This window comes from Mobula birostris, chromosome 5 (genome assembly GCF_030028105.1).
Source record: "Mobula birostris isolate sMobBir1 chromosome 5, sMobBir1.hap1, whole genome shotgun sequence".
In the NCBI taxonomy this organism is placed as follows: Eukaryota; Metazoa; Chordata; class Chondrichthyes; order Myliobatiformes; family Myliobatidae; genus Mobula; species Mobula birostris.
The window spans coordinates 201,668,798-201,690,121 of record NC_092374.1 but is presented as its reverse complement, the minus strand read 5'-3'; the positions used below and the strand labels follow the sequence as shown (position 1 = coordinate 201,690,121).

General features: G+C 43.9%; 1 protein-coding gene across 1 annotated transcript in view; it reads left to right on the top strand.

Moving 5' to 3' along the window:
* The window catches only part of LOC140198471 (uncharacterized), an 88,812-nt gene extending 75,926 nt beyond the window's left edge, over positions 1–12,886 (top strand). The window contains 6 exon segments of the mRNA XM_072259556.1: positions 3,385–3,834; positions 3,927–4,022; positions 4,106–4,339; positions 5,616–5,638; positions 5,742–5,860; positions 10,708–12,886. Of these exon segments, the coding sequence (XP_072115657.1) occupies positions 3,385–3,834; positions 3,927–4,022; positions 4,106–4,339; positions 5,616–5,638; positions 5,742–5,860; positions 10,708–11,237 (1,452 nt within the window). The 3' untranslated portion in view covers positions 11,238–12,886.
* Positions 12,887–21,324: the final 8,438 nt, after the last annotated feature.

Sequence of the window (21,324 nt, the reverse complement as noted above, 5' to 3'; positions counted from 1 at the left end):
GCCCTTTTCTCACTGTTACTATCAGGTAGGACGTACAGAAGCTTGAAGCCATACACTCATCGTTTCAGGAACAGCTTCTTCCCCTCTGTCATTCGATTCCTAAATAGACATTGAACCCATGAATACTACCTCACTTTATAAGTATGTATTATTTCTGTTTTTTGCACGATTTTTAATCTATCCAGTGTACGCATACTGTAATTGATTTACTTATGTGTTATGTTAGGAAATGCAACGTTTTAGAAACGTACCAGCAGCAATAGATTTTACACATGGAGTCTGGTTTTGATGTTAAAACCACTATCTTTATCAGTAACTACTTTAATATAGTAATTTAACCAAGATAAACAAAAGTTAACAGTGCTATGTGTAGATATGTGTGTTAATATAACTATTTACCTTGGATGTCACGGGAATATCGTCTTCCAGTGGTTACCACACAACATACCCAGGCAAGGGGTACAAAACTGGTCCCACAAGATACCCCAAAATCCACTCCTATGGATTGTACGAAATGACAGCCACACATTCGTTGTGCACCATGTGCCGATGTTTAACCCACCCATGTGGGCATAAGAAACTTCCAAGCCTCAGCTGCGACAAGCTGAAGCTACCAGCTTCCCCAGTCGCTCTCTCTCTCTCTCTCTCTCTCTCTCTCTCTCTCTCTCTCTCTGTTTAATCTGCGCAAACCACGGCAGCCAGTGACTGACGTCATAGTCCCGCCTCACTCAGGCGCTTAAAGCGACAGTCCACAGTAAGCGAAACCTGTGAGTTTGTATCAGTTATTATTATTTCATTTTTCCTTCTTCTTCTATATTATGTATTGCATTCAACTGCTGCTGCTAAGTTAACAACTTTCACGACACATGCCGTGATAACAAACCTGATTCTGATTCTGACCCTGCAATCAAGCACCAAACTGATTATCCCAATCTGCTTACATTTTCAAATCCGCCATGACTATTGTAACACATTGCCCCTTTGGCATATATTTTCTTTCTCCTGTTGTAATTTGCAAAGCAAATTCTTACTACTGTTTGATGTCCGTATGTAACTCTGATCAGCGTATTCTTACCCTTCTAGTTCCGTAGCTGTATCCACAATAATTCAATATCTTCCGGCCCTGTGTCACCTCATGGGCGGTAACCCCAGACAGGATCTCCCGGTTGCCATCCACTTCAACACTACTTCACATTCCCATTCGGATATGTCCATACATGGCCTCCTCTATTGCCATGATGAGGCTAAGCTCAGGATGGAGGAGCAACACCTCATACACCGTCTAGGTAGTCTCCAGCCCCTTGGTATGAACATAGAATTCTCCAACTTCCGGTAATTCCCTCCGCCTCCCTTCCCCTATCCCTATGTCACTCTGCCCCCTCCCCCAGCTGCCTATCACCTCCCTTATGGTTTCGCCTCCTTCTACTACCCATTGTATTTCCCCTTATTCCTTCTTCACCTTTCCTGCCTATCACCTCCCTGCTTTCACTCCCCCACCCCTTTATCTTTCCCCTTACTGGTTTTTCACCTGCAACCTACCAGCCTTCTCCTTCCCATCCTCCTCCCACCTTCTTTATAGGGCCTCTGCCCCTTCCCTCTTCAGTCCTGATGAAGGGTTCCAGCCCGAAACTTTGACTGATTGTTTCTATTGATGCTGCCCAATCTGCTGAGTTCCTCCAGCGTGCTGTGAGTGTTGCTTTGACCCCTCATAGGCCTTCTGAAAATCCAAGTAAACAACGTCCACTATCTCTCCTTTGTTATTCCAACTGCTGCTTCCTCAAAGAATTCCAACATATTTGTTGGTCAAAATTTCCCCTCAAGGAAATCAGGCTGACTTTAGCCTCCCTTTCATCAGGTTGCCTCCAAGGACCCCAACTCCTCATCTTTAATAATAGATTCCAAAATGACCTAGAATATTTTGTCTTCTGCCTCCCTCGTCTCTTAACGAGTGGAGTGACAATTGCAATTTTCTAGTCCTCTGGAACTATTCTAAAATCTAGTGATTCTCCTAATGCCTCCACTATTAATGTAGTGATCAACACTAATGGCACCACAATCTTCTCAGCTACAATTTTTGGAAGCCTGAAATAATCTGTTCCAGTTGACTTTCAGAGATTAAGGGAGCTAGGGCTTTACTCTTTGGAGAGAAGGAGGATAAGAGGAGACATGATAGACGTGTACAAGATAAAAAGAGGAATAGACAGAGTGGATAGCCAGCGCCTCTTCCCCAGGGCACCACTGCTCAATACAAGAGGACATGGCTTTAAGGTAAGGGGTGGGAAGTTCAAGGGGGATATTAGAGGAAGGTTTTTTACTCAGAGAGTGGTTGGTGCGTGGAATACACTGCCTGAGTCAGTGGTGGAGGCAGATACACTCGTGAAGTTTAAGAGACTACTAGACAGGTATATGGAGGAATTTAAGGTGGGGGCTTATATGGGAGGGAGGGTTTGAGGGTCGGCACAACATTGTTGGCCGAAGGGCCTGTACTGTGCTGTCCTATTCTATGTTCTATGTTCTATGCTTATCTAACTTAAGAGTCTTGAACTTTCCATGTACGTTCACCTTCGTAATAGTTCCATTTCCCTGACATTCTCAAATTTCTGTCGTACTGCTGTGTCTTCCCTACCCTCTGTCGACCCCGGACAGTGAGACAATAACTTTTTCTACCATGTTAAATCGGACCTGTGGATTGCACCACTGTTGTGGAAGCTACCAGGTGATACAGATCATCATGGTGCCTGCTCTCATCGGCTGCGGGGCTGGCTGAGGGAAACCACTTCTGCCTCCAGTCCGTAACAAGCGAGAACAGATGTTTACAGTAGAAACGCTGCGTTTTGACCTGAAGTCGGGAAGCCGCTTCTCATAAAGACCTGTGGAAATGTGGTCTGTTGTCTCTATGCTAATTGAGACCCCGCCCCCCCCCGCCCCATGAAGTTAATTTCCGTTCCTGGTTTCCTGGAACCATACCTCAGCAATTCTTGCTGAATCTGTAAATTCGCAGCACAATATTCTCTCCAGCACTCATGTCCAAGATAATATAATTAGCTTATACTATTTCATTTGCAAAGTCCTTGTTGCATGATATTAAATGTCGGAAAGTGACTTTTATAAATCTTATTCTCACGGCACTTATTTCCACAATCCAACGCTGGGTAGCTCCAGCTATTTCTCGTGTTTGCTTAATTGTCCTGTCGGACGTTCTATTAGGTTTGAGGAACTTTCAGTATTGTTTAATCAGACCCTGCTGCTGGTAATGCTATTTGGAAACTACAAAAGATTCTGCATCTTGAACATATGCAGCAGCATAACGTTATTTATGGCAGCACGCTTAGTGGACAACAGCGGTATTACAGGGCGTAATCAGATCCAGACCTCACCAACTAGCCCACCCCCATCGGAGCTTGTCCGGAAGTCTCTTGTGCTAAAATGGCGAAACAGCAAGTTGAGAGTTTAACCGACGAGGTAACTTGTCGGATCTGCGATAATTTCTTCACCGACCCGATGATACTGGAGTGTGGGCACAACTTCTGTCGCCACTGTATCACCTGGCGTTGGGAAACCGAGGAGAGAAACTCCTGCCCGCAATGTAATACGGTTTTTGCAGACCGCACCCTCAGGGTAAATCCGGCATTGGGAAGCCTGGCTCAAAAGGCTCAAAGGTTAAAGCTGATTCTGAAAGAAAAAGACAGAAAATTTTACTGTGACGAACATCATGAAGAACTGAAACTGTTTTGCGAAACTGACAAGAAGCTGATCTGTGTGATTTGTGCATCTGCCCAAGAACACAGGACACATAATTATATGCCGATTAAAGAAGCCGCGGAAAACTACAAGGTAAGGTCAGCAGATGTAGAAAACTGAATCGTCGTATTTTTGTTTTACTGACGGATAATCTTTTTATTCACTGCTTCTCAAAATTATCCTAGAATCGTGTTACAGTTTTCTTGGAGTCGCTTGCAAACAGGAAATCAGATATCCAGCAAATGGCGGAACAACAGAAGGAGAAGATTTCCGGGGTTCGGGTGAGTTTCCAGCCTTCAGATTTTCTCGTGTTGTGTTGCGTTGTTTTTCGCGTTCGTTACAATGCCTTCCCTTCTGCTCACAGATGCAATCGCAGAGCATGCAGGCCCACGTTAGATCGTTGTTTGCGGACCTGCGGCAAATGCTCTTCGAGAGGGAGCAGCGCCTACTCCGAGAGCTCAGGGCAGACGAGCAGAGAATTCTGAATCCGATGGAGAAAAATCTCCGAGATATTGAAGAGGATTTATCTTCTCTTCAGCGGCAACTTTCAATGTTACAGGAAAGAATACATCAACAAGATAATGCGGTATTTCTGAAGGTGAGCAGTGATTTTCATAATTAGTTCGGCGATTAATATATTTATGCATTTAATGTGACATCTGCCATTTTGTGAGTGTGTGTTGGGGGGAGGGGCTGTTACTATTGAATATTGGAGCGTAAGTAACATATCAGATTTAAAAGCTCTGTTCAGATCCGTTCTGTGATACGCTCCCCGTCGGCTCTTCCGACTCGTTCAAAGCTGTACATCCGCGCTATATCAAAGAGACAGATAATTCAGTCGCCTAACCCCTGTTTCAGGAACTCCATACAGGCCTCATCATATTTTGATCATTGACAACACTTATTAACAAAATTCTTTTCTCCATTCTCCTTTAATTATATCACTACTAATTTACGGACGCCAGGATTAGCGTGTCGCTATTATAGCTCCGAGCGTTCGGAATTCAATTCCGACTCCGTTCTATAAGGAATCTCTGCATCCTCCCCATGGAATGTGTGGGTTTTCGCCGGGTGCGCCGGTTTCCCCCGACAGTCCAAAGACCCTTTGGGTAGGTTAAATGGTTATTGTAAGTTGTCCCGTGATTAGGGTAACGGCATTAGGGGTTGGGTGGTTGCTGGGACGGCTTCGACAAAAGGGCCGGAAGGGGGGGGGGCAGCGTCAATAAATAAATAAATTTAATTTATGAATGTTACTTCATGTAATCCAGTCTTGTGCATATTCCTGAGTTAAAAGCAGCGCAAGTATTTCCCCATAGCCATCCATTCGAATCTATTAAAAAAATGAAATATTTCTGTGTGACAATTCTTGTCAGTTTATGCGAATGAATGTGTCGCACCTGTTCAGTGTCTTAGCCGTTGCACCAGCTCAGTTGCAGAACAGCTGTCATAAATAATTCTTGCACTTGCTCGTTAGGTCAACATTCACTTTCCATTTCTGCAGCAAGAATACGGGAACTGGGAAACCTGCAGCTGCCTGTAACAGCGTACGTTAGATTAAATAGAAACGTTAATGTCTGTGATAATGTACCGTAGTCTGGATAAGCATAATAAACTGCTGGAGGAACTCGCCAGGCGTATGTCTAGTGAGGCAAAGGAAAGTTACACGATTTCGGTTGAGACACACCATCAAGACAGTCACTCCTCACGACATCATCCTGAAATGTCGAACCTCCCACTGCCTCCAGAGCTGCTCCTTAACCCATGATTTATTCTAGAAATCTGATTCTTTTTCTGCGTTGAGGTGAAGTGTCTATTGTTGACGGTTTTTTTGCGATCAATTCATTTTAACGTCAAAATCATTTCATTAATTTCAGGAAGAACTTTCTCTGAAGAGAAGGTAGGACACGCTATTTAATTAACATTCCTAGCTACTCCACTTACAAGTTATTTGCGAAAATTGCTTAGCGACGTTCAGTTTACGGAATGTTTAATGTTGCTAGGTACAACGAGGAAGAACGAGTGTTTTCAGTTATGGCTGGTACTTTGCCGGTTAAAACATTCGGCCACGCAAGTTTGATAAATGCAATGTTGAGTGAAGCGTTTCATTTCATCAGACAAGGTAACTCCATTTTCTCTCATTTATTAAGCAATCCAGCGATTTAATTGGATGACAAGAATTATGTTCACAAAGCACGGAACCGTATGTTATTGTAGTAGCAAACACCACTGTTGAAAAAACTAGTGAAACTAGTGAGGCTTTGTTGCCTCACATTCCACTTTGGTAGCCTAAAGGCTTATGGAATCAACATGGACCATTCCGTTTTAGGTAACTTTGTCCCCATTTCCTATCGATTCTCTGTCAAATTGTTCACCTTTACCAGTGCACACCTCTTCTCGTTAGCTAATTCCACAGCTTGATTTAATCTGCCCAGCGTTCCTCTCTGACCACATTTGTGTCTCTGTCTCTACCTCACCCCTGCCCCAGCACTCCCCTTCACAACCCACCCACCGCCTTCCAGCACCTGCCTCATCTCGCACTCTCATCTCTATACTCGACAATGTACTTCTGCAATCTGTCTGTTCAGGGTCCAGACGCGAAACCTCGATCATTTATTTCTCTCCACCGATGCCGCTCGACCCGCTCAGCTCCTCCACTAGATTGTTTTGCTTTTTTTTGCGCTTGTTAAAAACATCAGATTCACTTTGCCATTTGCCCGACATATTATACCATCTTCCCAGTCGGAATAGTCACTGAATTCTGGGTCTTGACAGTTAAATTCACATTTTGTGAATGGTCACACACAGATACAGCTCACGGACGAATAATCACACCGAATTCCAAGCCAAATCCATGAACCGGCGACAGGCATGAGTCTGTGCCACTCCGTCAGTCAAATCTCGGGAGTTATACTTCCTCATTTGCGGTGTCCTGTGCTATCCCTTGATTATTTCAACCTCCAGAAACGGGTCAGTATCTGTTTTGGATGATTTCACTGACTGGACGTAGAAGAGTATAGCGCAACACTAGGCACTTCATCCGATGATGTTGCGCCGATCTAATTAAACTAGCAATTAAATACCTCACTAAGTTAATCTCATCTGCCTACAGTGTCAACCTCGTTCCATTTTCTGCGTGCACTAAGAGCCTCTTAAACATCTCTATCCAGTCCTAGTATATTATCAGTAGACGGTTCACCACTATGTGTATAAGCAAAACTTGCCCTGCACTATTCATTTGAACTTACCCCTGTCAAATAAGTATATTTCTTTCAAGAGAAACTTCTAAAACTTAGGAAATAGATACCAGCTGTCCACCCTATCTATGCCTCTCAGAATTAATTATTTTCCACCTCTTTTCCAACCGCTGCGCGCATTGCAGAAGATTTCTTCCCTCTTTCTAGCTAGGTCATTTTCACCAAATTGCACGACAACAACTGGATGCCATCCTTCCACTTGAGAATACTCTGCACTCTCAGTGACATTCTCGATTCCTGCACTAGGAAAGCAATGCACCAAACCTGACGGATGGTTTCCGGCTACAAAACCTTCTGTCCACTAGCGACAGCTTTCAAAGCTCTAGCATTTCTGGACTTTGCTCTTCCCCGATGAGTCTCAAAGAGACCAATGACCAATCTGGATATCGGACGTTTTGAGAGGAGGGTATTTTATTCAAGTCCACTGCTCAAGTAGAAAAGGGAGCAGCGGGTCACTGCAGTGCAATAGTGCTTTGACCAGTGACCAGTCTGCGTTTGAGATTGAATAGCAAGCGCAAGTTAAAGGAAAACTGTGGCAAGCGCACGGTCATCGTCACAGAGGCCGTTGTCTGAGTGAACAGATTCAGAGTGGTGATCCTGAGGCTTTAGCTCTTCGAGGCTTCAGCGAAGAGCTGCTTCAGTCAAAGAAGGCAAAATAAAATAAAAACAAGATCTCAAGGCTTTTTTTTACTCTTTCCCTTCTTTATACTGTATCTGCTCATCTATCACAGTACAGATGCCAGGCAGGGTAATGAAATGCTCCTCTTGCGCATCGTGGGAAGGCAGGGAGACCCCTAGCATCCCTGACGACTATAACTGCGAGAAGAGTATCCAGCTGCAGCTTCCAATGATCCATGTTAAAGAGTTGGAGCTAGAATTGGATGGACCACAGATCATTCAGGAGGTTGACGGTGTGATGAATAGGACATATAGAGAGATAGATACACGCAAGATTCAGGGCACAGGAAACTGACTGATAGCCAGGAAGGGGAAAGGAGCCAGTGCAGAGTACCCTTGTGGCCATCCCCCTCCACAACAGGTATGTCACATTGGATTCTGTTAGAGACATGGGGGGTATATCATTGGAAAGTCAGGGTGGTCGGCTCTCTGATGCTGATTGGCTCTGTTACGCAGGATGGAAGAGGGGAGAAGAGGCACTCTGTGGTGATGAGAGGAACGGATAGGTGTTTCTGTGGGCGAGAACGAGATTCCCGGATGGCATGTTGCCTCCCGTGTGTCAGGCCCTTGACATCTCGGATCTAGTCCTCAGTCAGTCGGAGGTTGAACAGCCAAAGCTAATCGTGGTCCATGTAGGTACCAATGACATGGGTAGGACGAGTGACGATGTTTTGCTCAGGGAGTTCAGGGAGTTAGGTGCTAAGAGCAGGACCTCCAGGATAGTGATCTCAGGATTGCTATCCGTGCCACCTACTAGAGTCTCCAGAACTAAGAAAATTGTACAGTTTAACACGTCGCTAAGCAGTTGGTGTATGAGTGAGGGCATAATAATTTTGGGAATTGGCTCATTTCCAGAAAAGATGAGACCCCTTGTGCTCGAACTGGAGGGGGACTATATCCTAGCGGGGAGGTTTGTTAAATTAGAGATACAGGGAGGTGGGAGCCAGAGTCCCAGAACAGTCAGAGGAGAGGTTGTGGAGGCAGATGTTGGTTAGACCTCAGACAGTAAGGAATCAAAAGTTAGTGCATGGTGCAATTAGTGCCTGGAGCTGCGTCTATTTCAATGCAATAAATATTGTTGGAAAGGCGGGTGAGAGCGCTGAAGATGACGTAGCTGGTTTAGAATTAGAGGCAATGTGTCGTGAGGAGAGGTTGTTGACAGGGCAAAATTACAGTAATCAGGATGAGTTGCAACGTAAAAGGCGGACAAAATCGAAAAGAGTGAATTCAGGACTGAAGGTTACTGTATATTTGAATGCGTGCAGAATATGGAATAAGATTGATGAACGTATTGCACAGTTAAAAATTGGCATGACTGATGTTGTAAGCATCATGCATCATAGCTGAAAGAAGATTATAGCTGGGAGCTTATTGTCCGAGGATACACATTGTATCGAAAGGACAGGCAGGAAGGCAGAAGGTGTGGCATTGCTCTGTTTGGTAAAAAAAATCACATCAAATCAAAAATAACATGGGGTCGGAAGGGGCTGAATCATTGTGGACATGGCTAAGGAACTGCAATGATAAAAAATACCTTGATGGGAGTTGTATACATACCCCCAAACCGCAGTAAGGATGTGGTCTACATATCACAACGGGAGATAGAAAACGCATGCCAAAACGACAATGATACAATAGTCATGAGGGTTTTCAGTATGCAGGTAGATTGGGAAAAATCAGTGTGTGCGGAATTCCAAGAAGAAGATTTTCTAGAATGCCTACGAGATAGCTTTTAGAGCAGCTCGTGGTCGAGTCCACAAGGGGATCAGTTATTGTCGATAAAGCTTTGTGCAATGAACCAGAATTGACTAGAGAGCTTAAGGTGAAAACCAATAGAATTCAGTGACCATAATATGATCGAGTTCACCCTGAAGTTGAGAAAGAAAAGCTAAAGTCAGATGTATTAGGATTACAGGGGAGTCAAGGAAATTAGAGTGACATGAGAGAGGAGCTGGCCATAATTGATTGGAATATAACAAGAGGGTAATGTTGCAAGAGTCATGGGGGACTTCACTGTGTAGGTAGACTGGAAGAATCAGGCTGGTGCTGGATTCCAAGAGGAGTAGCATCTAGAATGCCAGCGAGATGGCTTATATGAGCCCACTAGTGGAACAGATATTCTGGATTGGCTGTTGTACAATGAACCTGAATTCATTAGAGAACTTAAACTAATAGAGCTCTTATGGGAAAGTCATCATAATACGACAGAATTTACCCTGAAATTTTTGAAGGAGCAGCTAAAGTCAGAAGTACTATTCCAGCATTGCAGTGAAGTAAAGAGAATTTCTGAAGCATGAGAGAGGAGTTGGCCAGAATTGATTAGTTAAAGATTCTCTCAGAAATGACAGAGGAGCAGTAATGTCTGGAAATTCATTAGTGGGAAGTTACAGCACTAGAAGCTTTTAAAGACCAATAGAAGGCAATTAAAATTATTTAAAAAACGGATGCTGAAGAAAGCTGGCTAATAATAGTAAAGATGATACCAAATATTTCTTCAGATACACAAAATGTAAAAGAGAGGTGAGAGTGGATATCGGACCGCTGGAAAACGAAGCTAGGAATGTAGTAATGGGGAACATTGTTTTAATATACCCAAGCACTTGGCCTCCACAGCCGCTGTAGCAGTTAATTCCACAGATTACCACGCTATGGTTTAGAGAGTCCTCCTCCTCTCTGTTTCAAAGGGACGTCTTTGTAGGCTGAGGCTGTGCTCTCTGGTCTTAGTACTGCCACTATTGGGATCTCTACGTCCACGCTATCAAAACCTTTCGGTGATCGATAGGTTCGAATGAGAACACTCTCCCCACCACCACCACAACCGCTATTCTTCTAAACTCCAGCGTGTCTATATCAAACTCCTCACGCGTTAACCCTTTCAATCGGTTCATTTCATTCTCGGGTGCATTCTCCTGAACCTCCTCTAGACCTTCTCCATTGGTCACCAGATATTAACTCAGGAACAGCTCTTGTTCCGCCCTATTGCCGAATTGGCTCAATCCACGAAGGCGCTCTAATTCTCTGCTTATCTTTGCAGTTTCTGTGACCCTGGACGTGGAAACAGCAAACCCGCGGCTTGAGGTGTCCGACGATCTGAAAAGTGTGAAACACGTCCCGTCTCCAAGAACTCTGCATTATTCTGTGAAGAGATTTGAAGACCAGGCATGTGTGCTGGGATTGGAGGGATTCACATCGGGAAGGCATTATTGGGAAGTGGAGGTAGCGGCTAATCGCCGCTGGTCTGTGGGTGTTGCTGCAGAGTCTGTTTCGAGGAAGGGATTAGGCAGACTTAGACCAGAGTCTGGAGTCTGGAGCATCGCACGGAAAGATAGCAAGTTTCATGTAAACAATACCCTTTTAATTCCTCTCCTTACCGAACCTTTGCTCAGGAAGGTGGGAGTTTATCTCAGTTACGAGACGGGTACAGTTTCCTTTTACAACGTGGATACAAAGTCCCATCTCCACACATTCACTGGGATTAAATTCACGGGGAAAGTTTATCCCTTTTTGCGGACCGTGGATGGGAACTGGCTGAGAATCTCTTCCGGTTCTGCTCCGCGTCTGTAAAAGGCTTAGGTCCCGGGAACGGTGTCAGTAGCAGGGGATGGGTAGCAGAATTTGCAAGGATGTTGCCGGGACTTGAGATACTAAGGTATTGGGAAAGGTCAAATAGATTACGTATTCCCTATCGTAAAAAAAAATAAGCGGCGATTTGACAGGGATACTTTGTGTAAAATTATATAGCGTGGAACTAGGTTACAGGTCATGGGTTAAGTGTGAAATGGAAATTTTTAAGGGGAACTTCTTCCCTTAGAGGGTGGTAAGATTGTCGAACGAGCTGCCGGCATAAGTGGTGGATATGGGGTTCATTTTAACGTTTGGACAGCTACACGGATGGGAGGGGTACCGAGGGCTTTGGTGCAGGTTCAGGTCGATGAGATGGGCGATGGGCCTGTTTCTGTGCTATAGTGTTCTATTACTCTGTGAACCACATTTTATAATTGTGTGCTCTGATTCCATTTTGCAAAGCCATGAATGAGCTTTGAAATAAAAAAAAAACAGCGGAAAGAAAAGTTTTAAAAATGTAAATAAATCTGCGGGGGTAATCGGTTGAGTGGGTGCAGCTACATGAACTGGGTCGGTGTGTACCCGAATTTAAAATAGCTTGGAAATAATTGTTTGAAAGTTTAATCACGGAGCTGATTTGTCATATCTGCCTGGATTTCTTCACTGCTCCAGTCATGATGAAGTGTGGGCACAGCCTCGCTCGCTACTGCATCTCACAGCGCTGTGGAAAAGAGGAGAGAATTTCCTGATCGGAATGTAGAGCAGAGATTTCTGACCACATACCTCAAGACCTCTGGTCCAGAAAGCTCCAGAATTCAACCTGATTCTGATAGTGGACGAGAGTAAACGTAACAGCGATGAACACCGGCATGATTTAGAGCTGTTCTGAGGAACTGATGAGAAACTGAACTGCGTGAGTTCTGTGATTATGCGGGAGCACAGAACACTGGTTAGTTCGGATTGAGCAAGCTGTTGAAATCCACAAGGTAAAAAGCCAGCAGATACCGATCACCTCAATATATTTTTATAGTTCGTAGTCTAATTCTTAAATCAATTCCTAGACTCAGGTTGGGTTATCCTTGGAAACTCTCACAAGCAGATTGCTCGCTATCAAATATATCGACCGACGGCAGATACGGAAGAGTTTTGAAGTTCAAGTGCATTTTCCGACTTTCAGGTCCCTTGCACTGTTCGGTTTCCTTAACCATCAATAATAACTTCAAATGCAATTTTATTGTTGTCATATACATGCAGTGGCCATTTTATGAGGTACCTCCTGTAAAGTAGACACCGAGTGTACGCTCAAGGTTTCTTACTCCACTAGCCCAACCACTTCAATGTTCGACGTGTTCTGCGTTCAGTTATGCTCTTGTGCACGTCACTGTTGTAACGCGTCGAAATTTGAGATCAGGTTGCCTTCCTAACAGCGTAAACCAATCTGGCCATTGTCCTCCGGCGTCACACAAAATGTTGAAGGAATTCAGTACGTTAAGCAGTATCTATCGAACAGAGTAAACAGTCGGGTCTTTTCGCTTTTACGTTGGTGCTTTCTGACCTGCTGAGTTCCTTCAGCATTTTCCGTGTGTTGCTTCGAATTCTAGCATCTGCAGATTTTCTTGTTTGTTTTCTCCTTTGGCCTCCCTCATTAATAAAGTGTTTTCGTCCACACAGCTGCCGCTCACTGGATGCTCTTCCGTTTTTGTTTGTTTGTTTGTTTGTTTACCGCACTATTCTCCGCAAACTCTAGAGACTGCTGTTTATTCCTGGAGATCTCGATATTCCTTCTTTCATAGAAACATAGAAAATAGATGCAGGAGTAGGCCATTCGGCCCTTCGAGCCTGCACCGCCATTTATTATGATCATGGCTGATCATCCAACTCAGAACTCTGCACCAGCCTTCCCTCCATACCCCCTGATCCCTTTAGCCACAAGGGCCATATCGAACTCCCTCTTAAATATAGTCAATGAACTGGCCTCAACTGTTACCTGTGGCAGAGAATTCCACAGATTCACCACTCTCTGTGTGAAGAAGTTTTTCCTAATCTCGGTCCTAAAAGGCGTCCCCTTTATCCTCAAACTGTGACCCCTCGTTCTGGACTTCCCCAACCTCGAGAACAATCTTCCTGCACCTAGCCTGTCCAATCCCTTTTGGATTTTATACGTTTCAATCAGATCCCCCCTCAATCTTCTAAATTCCAACGAGTACAAGCCCAGTTCATCCAGTCTTTCTTCATATGAAAGTCCTGCCATCCCAGGAATCAATCTGGTGAACCTTCTTTGTACTCCCTCTATGGCAAAGATCTCCTTCCTCAGATTAGGAGACCAAAACTGCACACAATACTCCAGGTGTGGTCTCACCAAGGCCTTGTACAACTGCAGTAGTACCTCCCTGCTCCTGTACTCGAATCCTCTCGCTATAAATGCCAGCATACCATTCGCCTTTTTCACCGCCTGCTGTACCTGCATGCCCATTTTCAATGACTGGTGTATAATGACAACCAGGTCTCGTTGCACCTCCCCTTTTCCTAATCGGCCACCATTCAGATAATAATCTGTTTTCCTATTTTTGCCACCAAAGTGGATAACTTCACATTTATCCACATTAAATTGCATCTGCCATGAATTTGCCCACTCACCCAACCTATCCAAGTCACCCTGCATCCTCTTAGTATCCTCCTCACAGCTAACACTGCCGCCCAGCTTCGTGTCATCCGCAAACTTGGAGATGCTGCATTTAATTCCCTCATCCAAGTCATTAATATATATTGTAAACAGCTGGGGTCCCAGCACTGAGCCTTGCGGTACCCCACTAGTCACTGCCTGCCATTCTGAAAAGGTCCCGTTTCTTCCTACTCTTTGCCTCCTGTCTGCCAACCAATCCTCTATCTATATCAATACCATACCCCCAATACCGTGTGCTTTAAGTTTGCACACTAATCTCCTGTGTGGGACCTTGTCAAAAGCCTTTTCCCACTCCAATGTTTGGTCTAAACAAGAACTGAACCTCTTGCACATGTTCGCATGCATTTATGCATTGAGCTGCTGTCACTTGATTGGCTAATTAGATATTTCCATTAACGAACGGGTGTATAGGCGTATTCAATAAAGAGTCCACGGAGTGTAGATAGATTCGCAGAGCAATAGCGCGTCACAGCAGCAGCACAATAAATAATTATCGGCACAACGTAGTGTACACAGAACTAAATCAGTAATATTCATGCCTTTACCTTTCGTTTCACAGAAACAGTAAGTGTGCGTTCTAGGTTCTCAGTGAAAGTCCTATTAAACCCAATTGCATTTACACACGGTGATTGTGTTTGATTCGCTGTGTGGGGAGCATTGTGTCAGTGTTTAGGAATTAATATTGGATTGCAGACCGTGGATCACGCAGCCGATTCATCCCGTTCACAACCATCTTGCGTTATTTGTCCCGTCAGCTTTTCAATATAGATGACCCATTCGATCGGACTGACCTTGGTCTCAGAGCATGCCTCAACAGGCAAATCACATCGTGTTCACTCATAACGCTCTAAACGGCATTCTAAATAGAACCATGTGCATCAAAAATTTACCTACACGTTTTATTTTCTATATTTTTTTATAATCTGGTCATCAGTAAAGTCCATAATTTAACCATGTGTTCTGTGCTCTTGGAATATAATTATTTTCTACGTTGGTAAGTAGTAAAATGGTTTCATATTGCCAGATGTGGATAGGTACAGAGAAAATCGTTTAGTTTTACAGTCCTCCAAGTAATATCATTTTAGTATAAAAGAGCATTGTGGTATTACAGGGCAAAGAATAACAGAACGCAGAATGAACTGTTAAAGTTACAGGATTCAGTGCAGGTAGGCAGTGGGACGCAAGGCCATAACAACGAACATTGTGGGTTCACGAATCCATGTTATCGTACTATGGGATCGTCCAATAGGTCTGATAAGAACTGGGAGGGAAGCTGGCCTTGAGCCTAGTCGTTCGTCATTTCAGGTTTTGGTATCTTCTCCCATATGGGAATAAGGAGATGATCCCCAAATTCCACTTTGTACATTGATTGAAAATAAAATGAAGTCCAAATGGGGAAATAAAGCATAATGAAAATTAAGACATCACACACCGGCCAGGCAGCAGTTATGGAAAAGAAAAGTACAGTCGACGTTTCCGGCGGAAACCCTTCGGCAGGACTGAAGAAAAAAAAATGAAGAGCAGTTTGAAAGGTGGGGGGAGGGGAGAGAGAAACTCCAGGCGATAGGTGAGACCTGGAGAGGGAGGGATGAAGCAATGATCTAGGTGAGACTTGGAGAGGAAGGGATGAAGCAATGATCCAGGTGAGACTTGGAGAGGAGGGATGAAGCAATGATCCAGGTGAGACTTGGAGAGGAGGGATGAAGCAATGATCCAGGTGAGACTTGGAGAGGGAGGGATGAAGCAATGATCCAGGTGAGACTTGGAGAGGAGGGATGAAGCAATGATCCAGGTGAGACTTGGAGAGGAGGGATGAAGCAATGATCCAGGTGAGACCTGGAAAGGGAGGGATGAAGCAATGATCCAGTTGAGACTTGGAGAGGAGAGATAAAGCAATGAGCTAGGAAGTTGATCCGTGAAAGAGACAGAAGGCCATGGAAAAAAGAAAAAAAAGTGGGATGGGGGAGGCACCAGAGGGAGGCGATGGGTGAACAAGGAGATAACATGAGAGAGGGACAAGGGGATGGGAAATGATGAAGGAGGGGGAAGGCATTATTGGAAGTTTGAGAAATCGATGTTCATGCCATCAGGTTGGAGGCTACCTCCATCGAATTCTCGATGTAATACCTCCGCTAAGTGGAGCTTATTGGAGCTAAGTGGCAGCTCCTTTTCCTCCTGCACTACAATGAGCACGGCCCACCCTGTCCGAACAATCCTTATGACTCAACACGTCCAATCTCGGCAACGCCGTTGTTTAAGTTTGCTGCAACATTTATAATTTAATTTCTTCCTTTCTCTAGCATGACGACCGTGGTGCACACCGTGCTCTTACATGCGGTCTCTGAAACATCTTGTTACTTGACGCCCAGGTTTTTGTACTCAGTGCCATGCCCAAGAAGACTAGTATCCGAAAGCACCGTTTTCACAATCCTGTCTACCGTGTCGCCAAGGTCAAGAAACTAAGCTTTTTCACCACTAGGTGTCGCTGATCTACAACAATCTTCAGGGCCCTGTCTTTTACTGTCAAAATCCTCGTCTGTTCGCCCTCCGATAAGGTAGCAATTCTCACTTCACCAGTTCAATCCCACCTACAGTTCCTTGGCGAAATTCTCAGATAATATAGATCATTTTGACACCACAGGGAACCTTACTCAGAGTCCAACCTGCTAATTTTCTTGAGGTCCCGTACGGACTTCATTTAATCGTTATTTCTTTCATAACAAATGCAAATATTCAGCAGATCGTAGAACCTCCGTCGTCGGAGAAACCAGGTCTGCGCTTCAGGTTAACGGCGTTTCATATTGGAAGCAAGAGTTAGAATTAAGCATTTTTTCCCCTCTTGTATAAGGTAAGGATGGGGAGGGGCATAGAGAACTTCTCAATGGAAACGCATGTGCTTGGCTGGAGTCCAACAGATTTTGTTTGGCGCAAGTGTAGTGGTTGGCTTGAAGGGGAAGAAGAAGGTCGTCTGGATAAGTTGCTATAAAGTGTGTGGCATGATATCAGAAAGTACATGGTTGGAAAAATAACACTAAATTTCGAGATACAAATAACGCTTGGCGGACTGAGATAGTTGGAAAGTGTTCCCAGAAACAGAGGGGTTCCATGTGGCAATACAGGAACAGGTGATTAACACAAAAAAAATCCGGCATACATAATTCAACAAATTCAATAAAATAAATGCGGAAGTACCAAGAGAAACCAGAAACAGTCCAGCACATTATAGAATCGTGCAACAGTTTAATTGAATCTGATTACTCACACAAGCATAGTCTAGTGGCAGACATCATTCTCCAAAAACTTGCTTTAAAGTACAAACTCATAAAAGCAACATACCTTGCTATAAATACACGTCTGATCAAGTTTTACAGTCAGGGTCCTACAAAGTATATTATGACTCATCCATTATTACAGATAAGACAATCTACACTAAACAGTTCAGATTAAATATAATAGGGGTTAAACAAGCAAGAGCAACTTGCGCGTAAGATATAACAATTCAAAGCAGTTAACATACAGAAATCAGTAAGTGAAAAACACAAGAAATATGCTGAAATAAAAGAGGAATCTGAATGATATGGAACATGAACCGGGGCATACATTGTCCCAATAGTAATATTCAGAAATGGTATCATTCCAAAGTTAGTACACAACAACATTAAGCAATTAGACCGACACAGCAATATTTATGTAAATCTCCAGAAAGCTACAATAGTCCAAAAGTTCCTCGCAACTGAAAAACGAGTTACTTGGCTATTCCTGTAGTCCACGCTTTACCAACCTGAGCTGAGAAAATAATAAGAATAGCAATAAATAAGTAATAATTGCTTGAGGGCACGAGTTACTGAATGTGAGAACCGCACTTCTCATCCACCTCTCTAGCTGTTTACACTATTGGACGTCTTCTCCTCGGTTTCATTGATTTGCGGAGGTTTTTCAACGCAAACAGCTGAATTAAGTATTTATTGAAAATTCGCCGACATGAACATTTGTTTGGACTATCACAAACACGAGAGAATTTGCAGATGCTGGAAAATACATAGCAACTGTCACGTACCCCGTGACGGGACACTTGAATGGTGTCCCTCACAGCAAAAAGTAGTAAGTGTATCCCCTCATCCCAATCCTTGTCATTCTCATGGCAGTAGGTCTTAATCATAGTTTCTAAAGTGGAATGAAACCTCTCCAGAGCCCCTTGAGATGCCGGGTGGTAGGCAGATGACACAATCTGTTGAGCTCCCAGCTCAGACACTACTTGCTGGAACATGTTTGAAGTGAAGTTGCTACCCTGGTCAGATTGAATTTCTTTAGGTAAACCTACCAGTGCGAAAAACTTGCTGAGTGCTTTTACCACAGTCTTGGCCTAGATGTTTCTGAGAGGCACAGCTTCCGGGAACCTAGATGCAGCCGACATTATTGTTAACAAATACTGATGACCAGCTACAGTCTTTGGCAAAGGGCCTACACAATCCACTATGACCCTGGAAAAAGGATCACCAAAAGCAGTTATTGGCCGAAGTGGTGCATTTGGAATGGCCTGGTTAGGTTTTCCCACCACCTGACACGTATGACACCGTCTACAGTAATTGACAATATCTCTCCTCACGTTAGGCCAATAAAACTCCTTCATGATCCTGTGCACTGTATTTTTTACTCCAAAATGTCCCCCTAAAGGCATCTTATGGGCCAGGTTTAAAATTTCAACCCCATAAACCTTTGGAACCACTACCTGGTGCATAATAGCCCAATTCTCACTCGCAGGCACGGTAGCTGGTCCCCACTTCCTCATCAACACCCCATCCTTAAGATAATACCCCATGGCTTCTTTCTGAATTTCCTCCTCAGAGAGAGCTGTCTCTTTTAAAGCCACAATTTCCGGATCTTTATTTTGCTCCTCTATGAACTCTTTCCTCTCCTCCTTACTTTGCTCAGCCTTACTACCCCCTAAATCCTGTTGGTATAGGGACGGTAGGAAAGTCGCAGATAAATCAATACTAGCAGCAGCAAGCTTTCTGGACATGCTTCGTGTCACTGCGCATGCGGGATACACATCATCATCTCTGGGCGGGTCCTCAGCAGCATTAGGCTTACCTGAGAGCTGAACTGCTGGGTAAACAACCCCACCTGCAAGGTCATTACCGAGTAAGACATCAACATGGTCTATCGGTAGTTCAGATCGGACCCCTATTATGACTGGTTTCGATACCAAGTCACATTTCAAGATTTTCTTACGCAAAGGCACGGCCTCTGTTCCCTTTCCAATGCCCTTAATGACTTTTTACTTCCCCACTCTCTGTCTCAGCATCAAATTCCAAAGCATTCTTTAATATCATTGACTGGAAAGCTCCAGTATCTCTCCAGATTCTTACTGGAACTGGATTTGACCCTTCCTTCACAGACACAAACCCTTCTGAAATAAATCTCTCGAATCCCTCCTGAACTCGGTTCGACCCCTCCTTCTTCAGCGGTGTTTTAGCCGTCTGAACGCAGGCAGTTGTGGTTTTCTCTTTCTCCTTTCCTTTTCCCCTTTTCATAGCAAAACAATTTGACTCCACATGGCCAGGTTTTCCACAAGAGTAACACTTAAAATTGGGAAATTTTCTCCTCGACTGTTCCCCTTCCTCCTTATATTTATCAGTAATCCCGGTTTACTCTCTGGTTTAGCCAGTGGATTATCTCTACTCCCTTGTGAGTTAATCTTAGTGGGGGAAAACTTAACTTTATGAGTTAGGGCATATTCGTCTACTAACTTAGCAGATTCTGACAGTGTCGCCGCCCCTTTTCCATCTAAGTGCGTCCTTATATCAGCCGAGACGCAGTTTTTAAACTCTTCAATCAATATCAACTCCTTCAAGTCACCAATATCCTCAACAACACTGACCTCACCAATTTCCAGTTCACGACCAATTTTTAAAACATGATCTAATACAAGTGTAAACACAAAATAAACTGCTGAGTTCCTCCAGCTTGTTGTGAGTCTAATACAAATGACTGCGAATCCTCACATTCCACTGGTTCCAAGGTTAACAACTTACTCACTGAACAAAGTCCATCTGACACAAAAGGACTGCATTCCCTTTCAACCGCGTCAGACACCTCAGACCTTAACTGAGTTTCAACACAAGGGTCAGTACCCTGTGAATCTACAGGTACTTTAACAACCTGAACACAGGCAATCGGGACAGCTGCCTCTTCTAGGCCTTCATCACTAGTCGCAGTTTCAAATTCCAGGTTACACTGATCCTCCCAGCTACTCCCTGGCAAACTCTCATCCGGAGTTAACTCAACCTCGTGGGTTCAAACTTCTTCGTCTGCTTTCTTAATAGACCCCTGCAGGGTAGGGGCATCCTCTGCCACTGGGTATGCCCTTACCTCATCAGGAACACATCTTTTAAATTAATCACACAAAACTAACCCTTCCGAGCTGTAAAAATCACCAGGGACCGACTCTAAACTTCTTTGCTGCAACCTCTCCCTTTTAAACTGTCTCTGCCTTTCTGCCACGTGGTCTTCACGTTGCCATTTCTCCCTTTCGAGCTGTCTCCGTATTTCTGCATCTTCTCTCTATTTCTCTGCCTCTTTAGCCTCTCCCTCGAGCTGTTTTAACTTCAATTTTTGCTCCCTTCTTAATTTTTCCAACTGAAGCTGAAACGCCTCCTCAGCAGATTCACCTTCCACGAACAACTCTAACGCCTCCTTCCTCAAACATTCCCTTAGCTACATAATGCTGGGCTATTAACGTCTGTATCTGAACTTTCCTCATTTTAGTGTTCACCTTTAGTTTTAACTTTTGAGCAATTCTGAACAGCAAATCCCTCTTAGCATCCTCCAACGGCTCAGGGGTTGGTTCTGCCATAAACTTATTAACTTCAAACTCCATTTCTGCTGATACTCCACACAACCAAATCACAAAGAAATTTCCCCAATCAATCAAACTAGCCTCCCGACCAACTTGTTCATATCGCGGACGCAGGCCCCAATTTTGTCACGTACCCCGTGACGGGAATAAAGAACCAGCAGAAATAGAAAACACTTAGGAGTCTAGTAATGCTATAAACTAATAATATTTATTAATATCTACGCAATACTGTAAACTAAGTGAAGATAAATCTAACAGATTAGCAAGAATTATATATATAAGTAAGTAAATTAGCAAGTGTGGAAAAATATGTATGAAAAACTAAGCTTCTTTAAGTCTCGGGGTAAAAAGATACAGTCTTACGATGTTGAGTAAAGTTCAGTTCAGTTCGTGGTATTTAGTTGAATAGCGATGGAGAGAGAGAGAGAGAGAGAGAGAGAGAGAGAGAGAGTTGAGTCTTCAGGTGAGCTGTTGCCGTCGATTCTTCTCGTCGTCCTCCGAAATCCTTCACAAGTCACCGACTGTGACTTTAACAACAAAGGGGA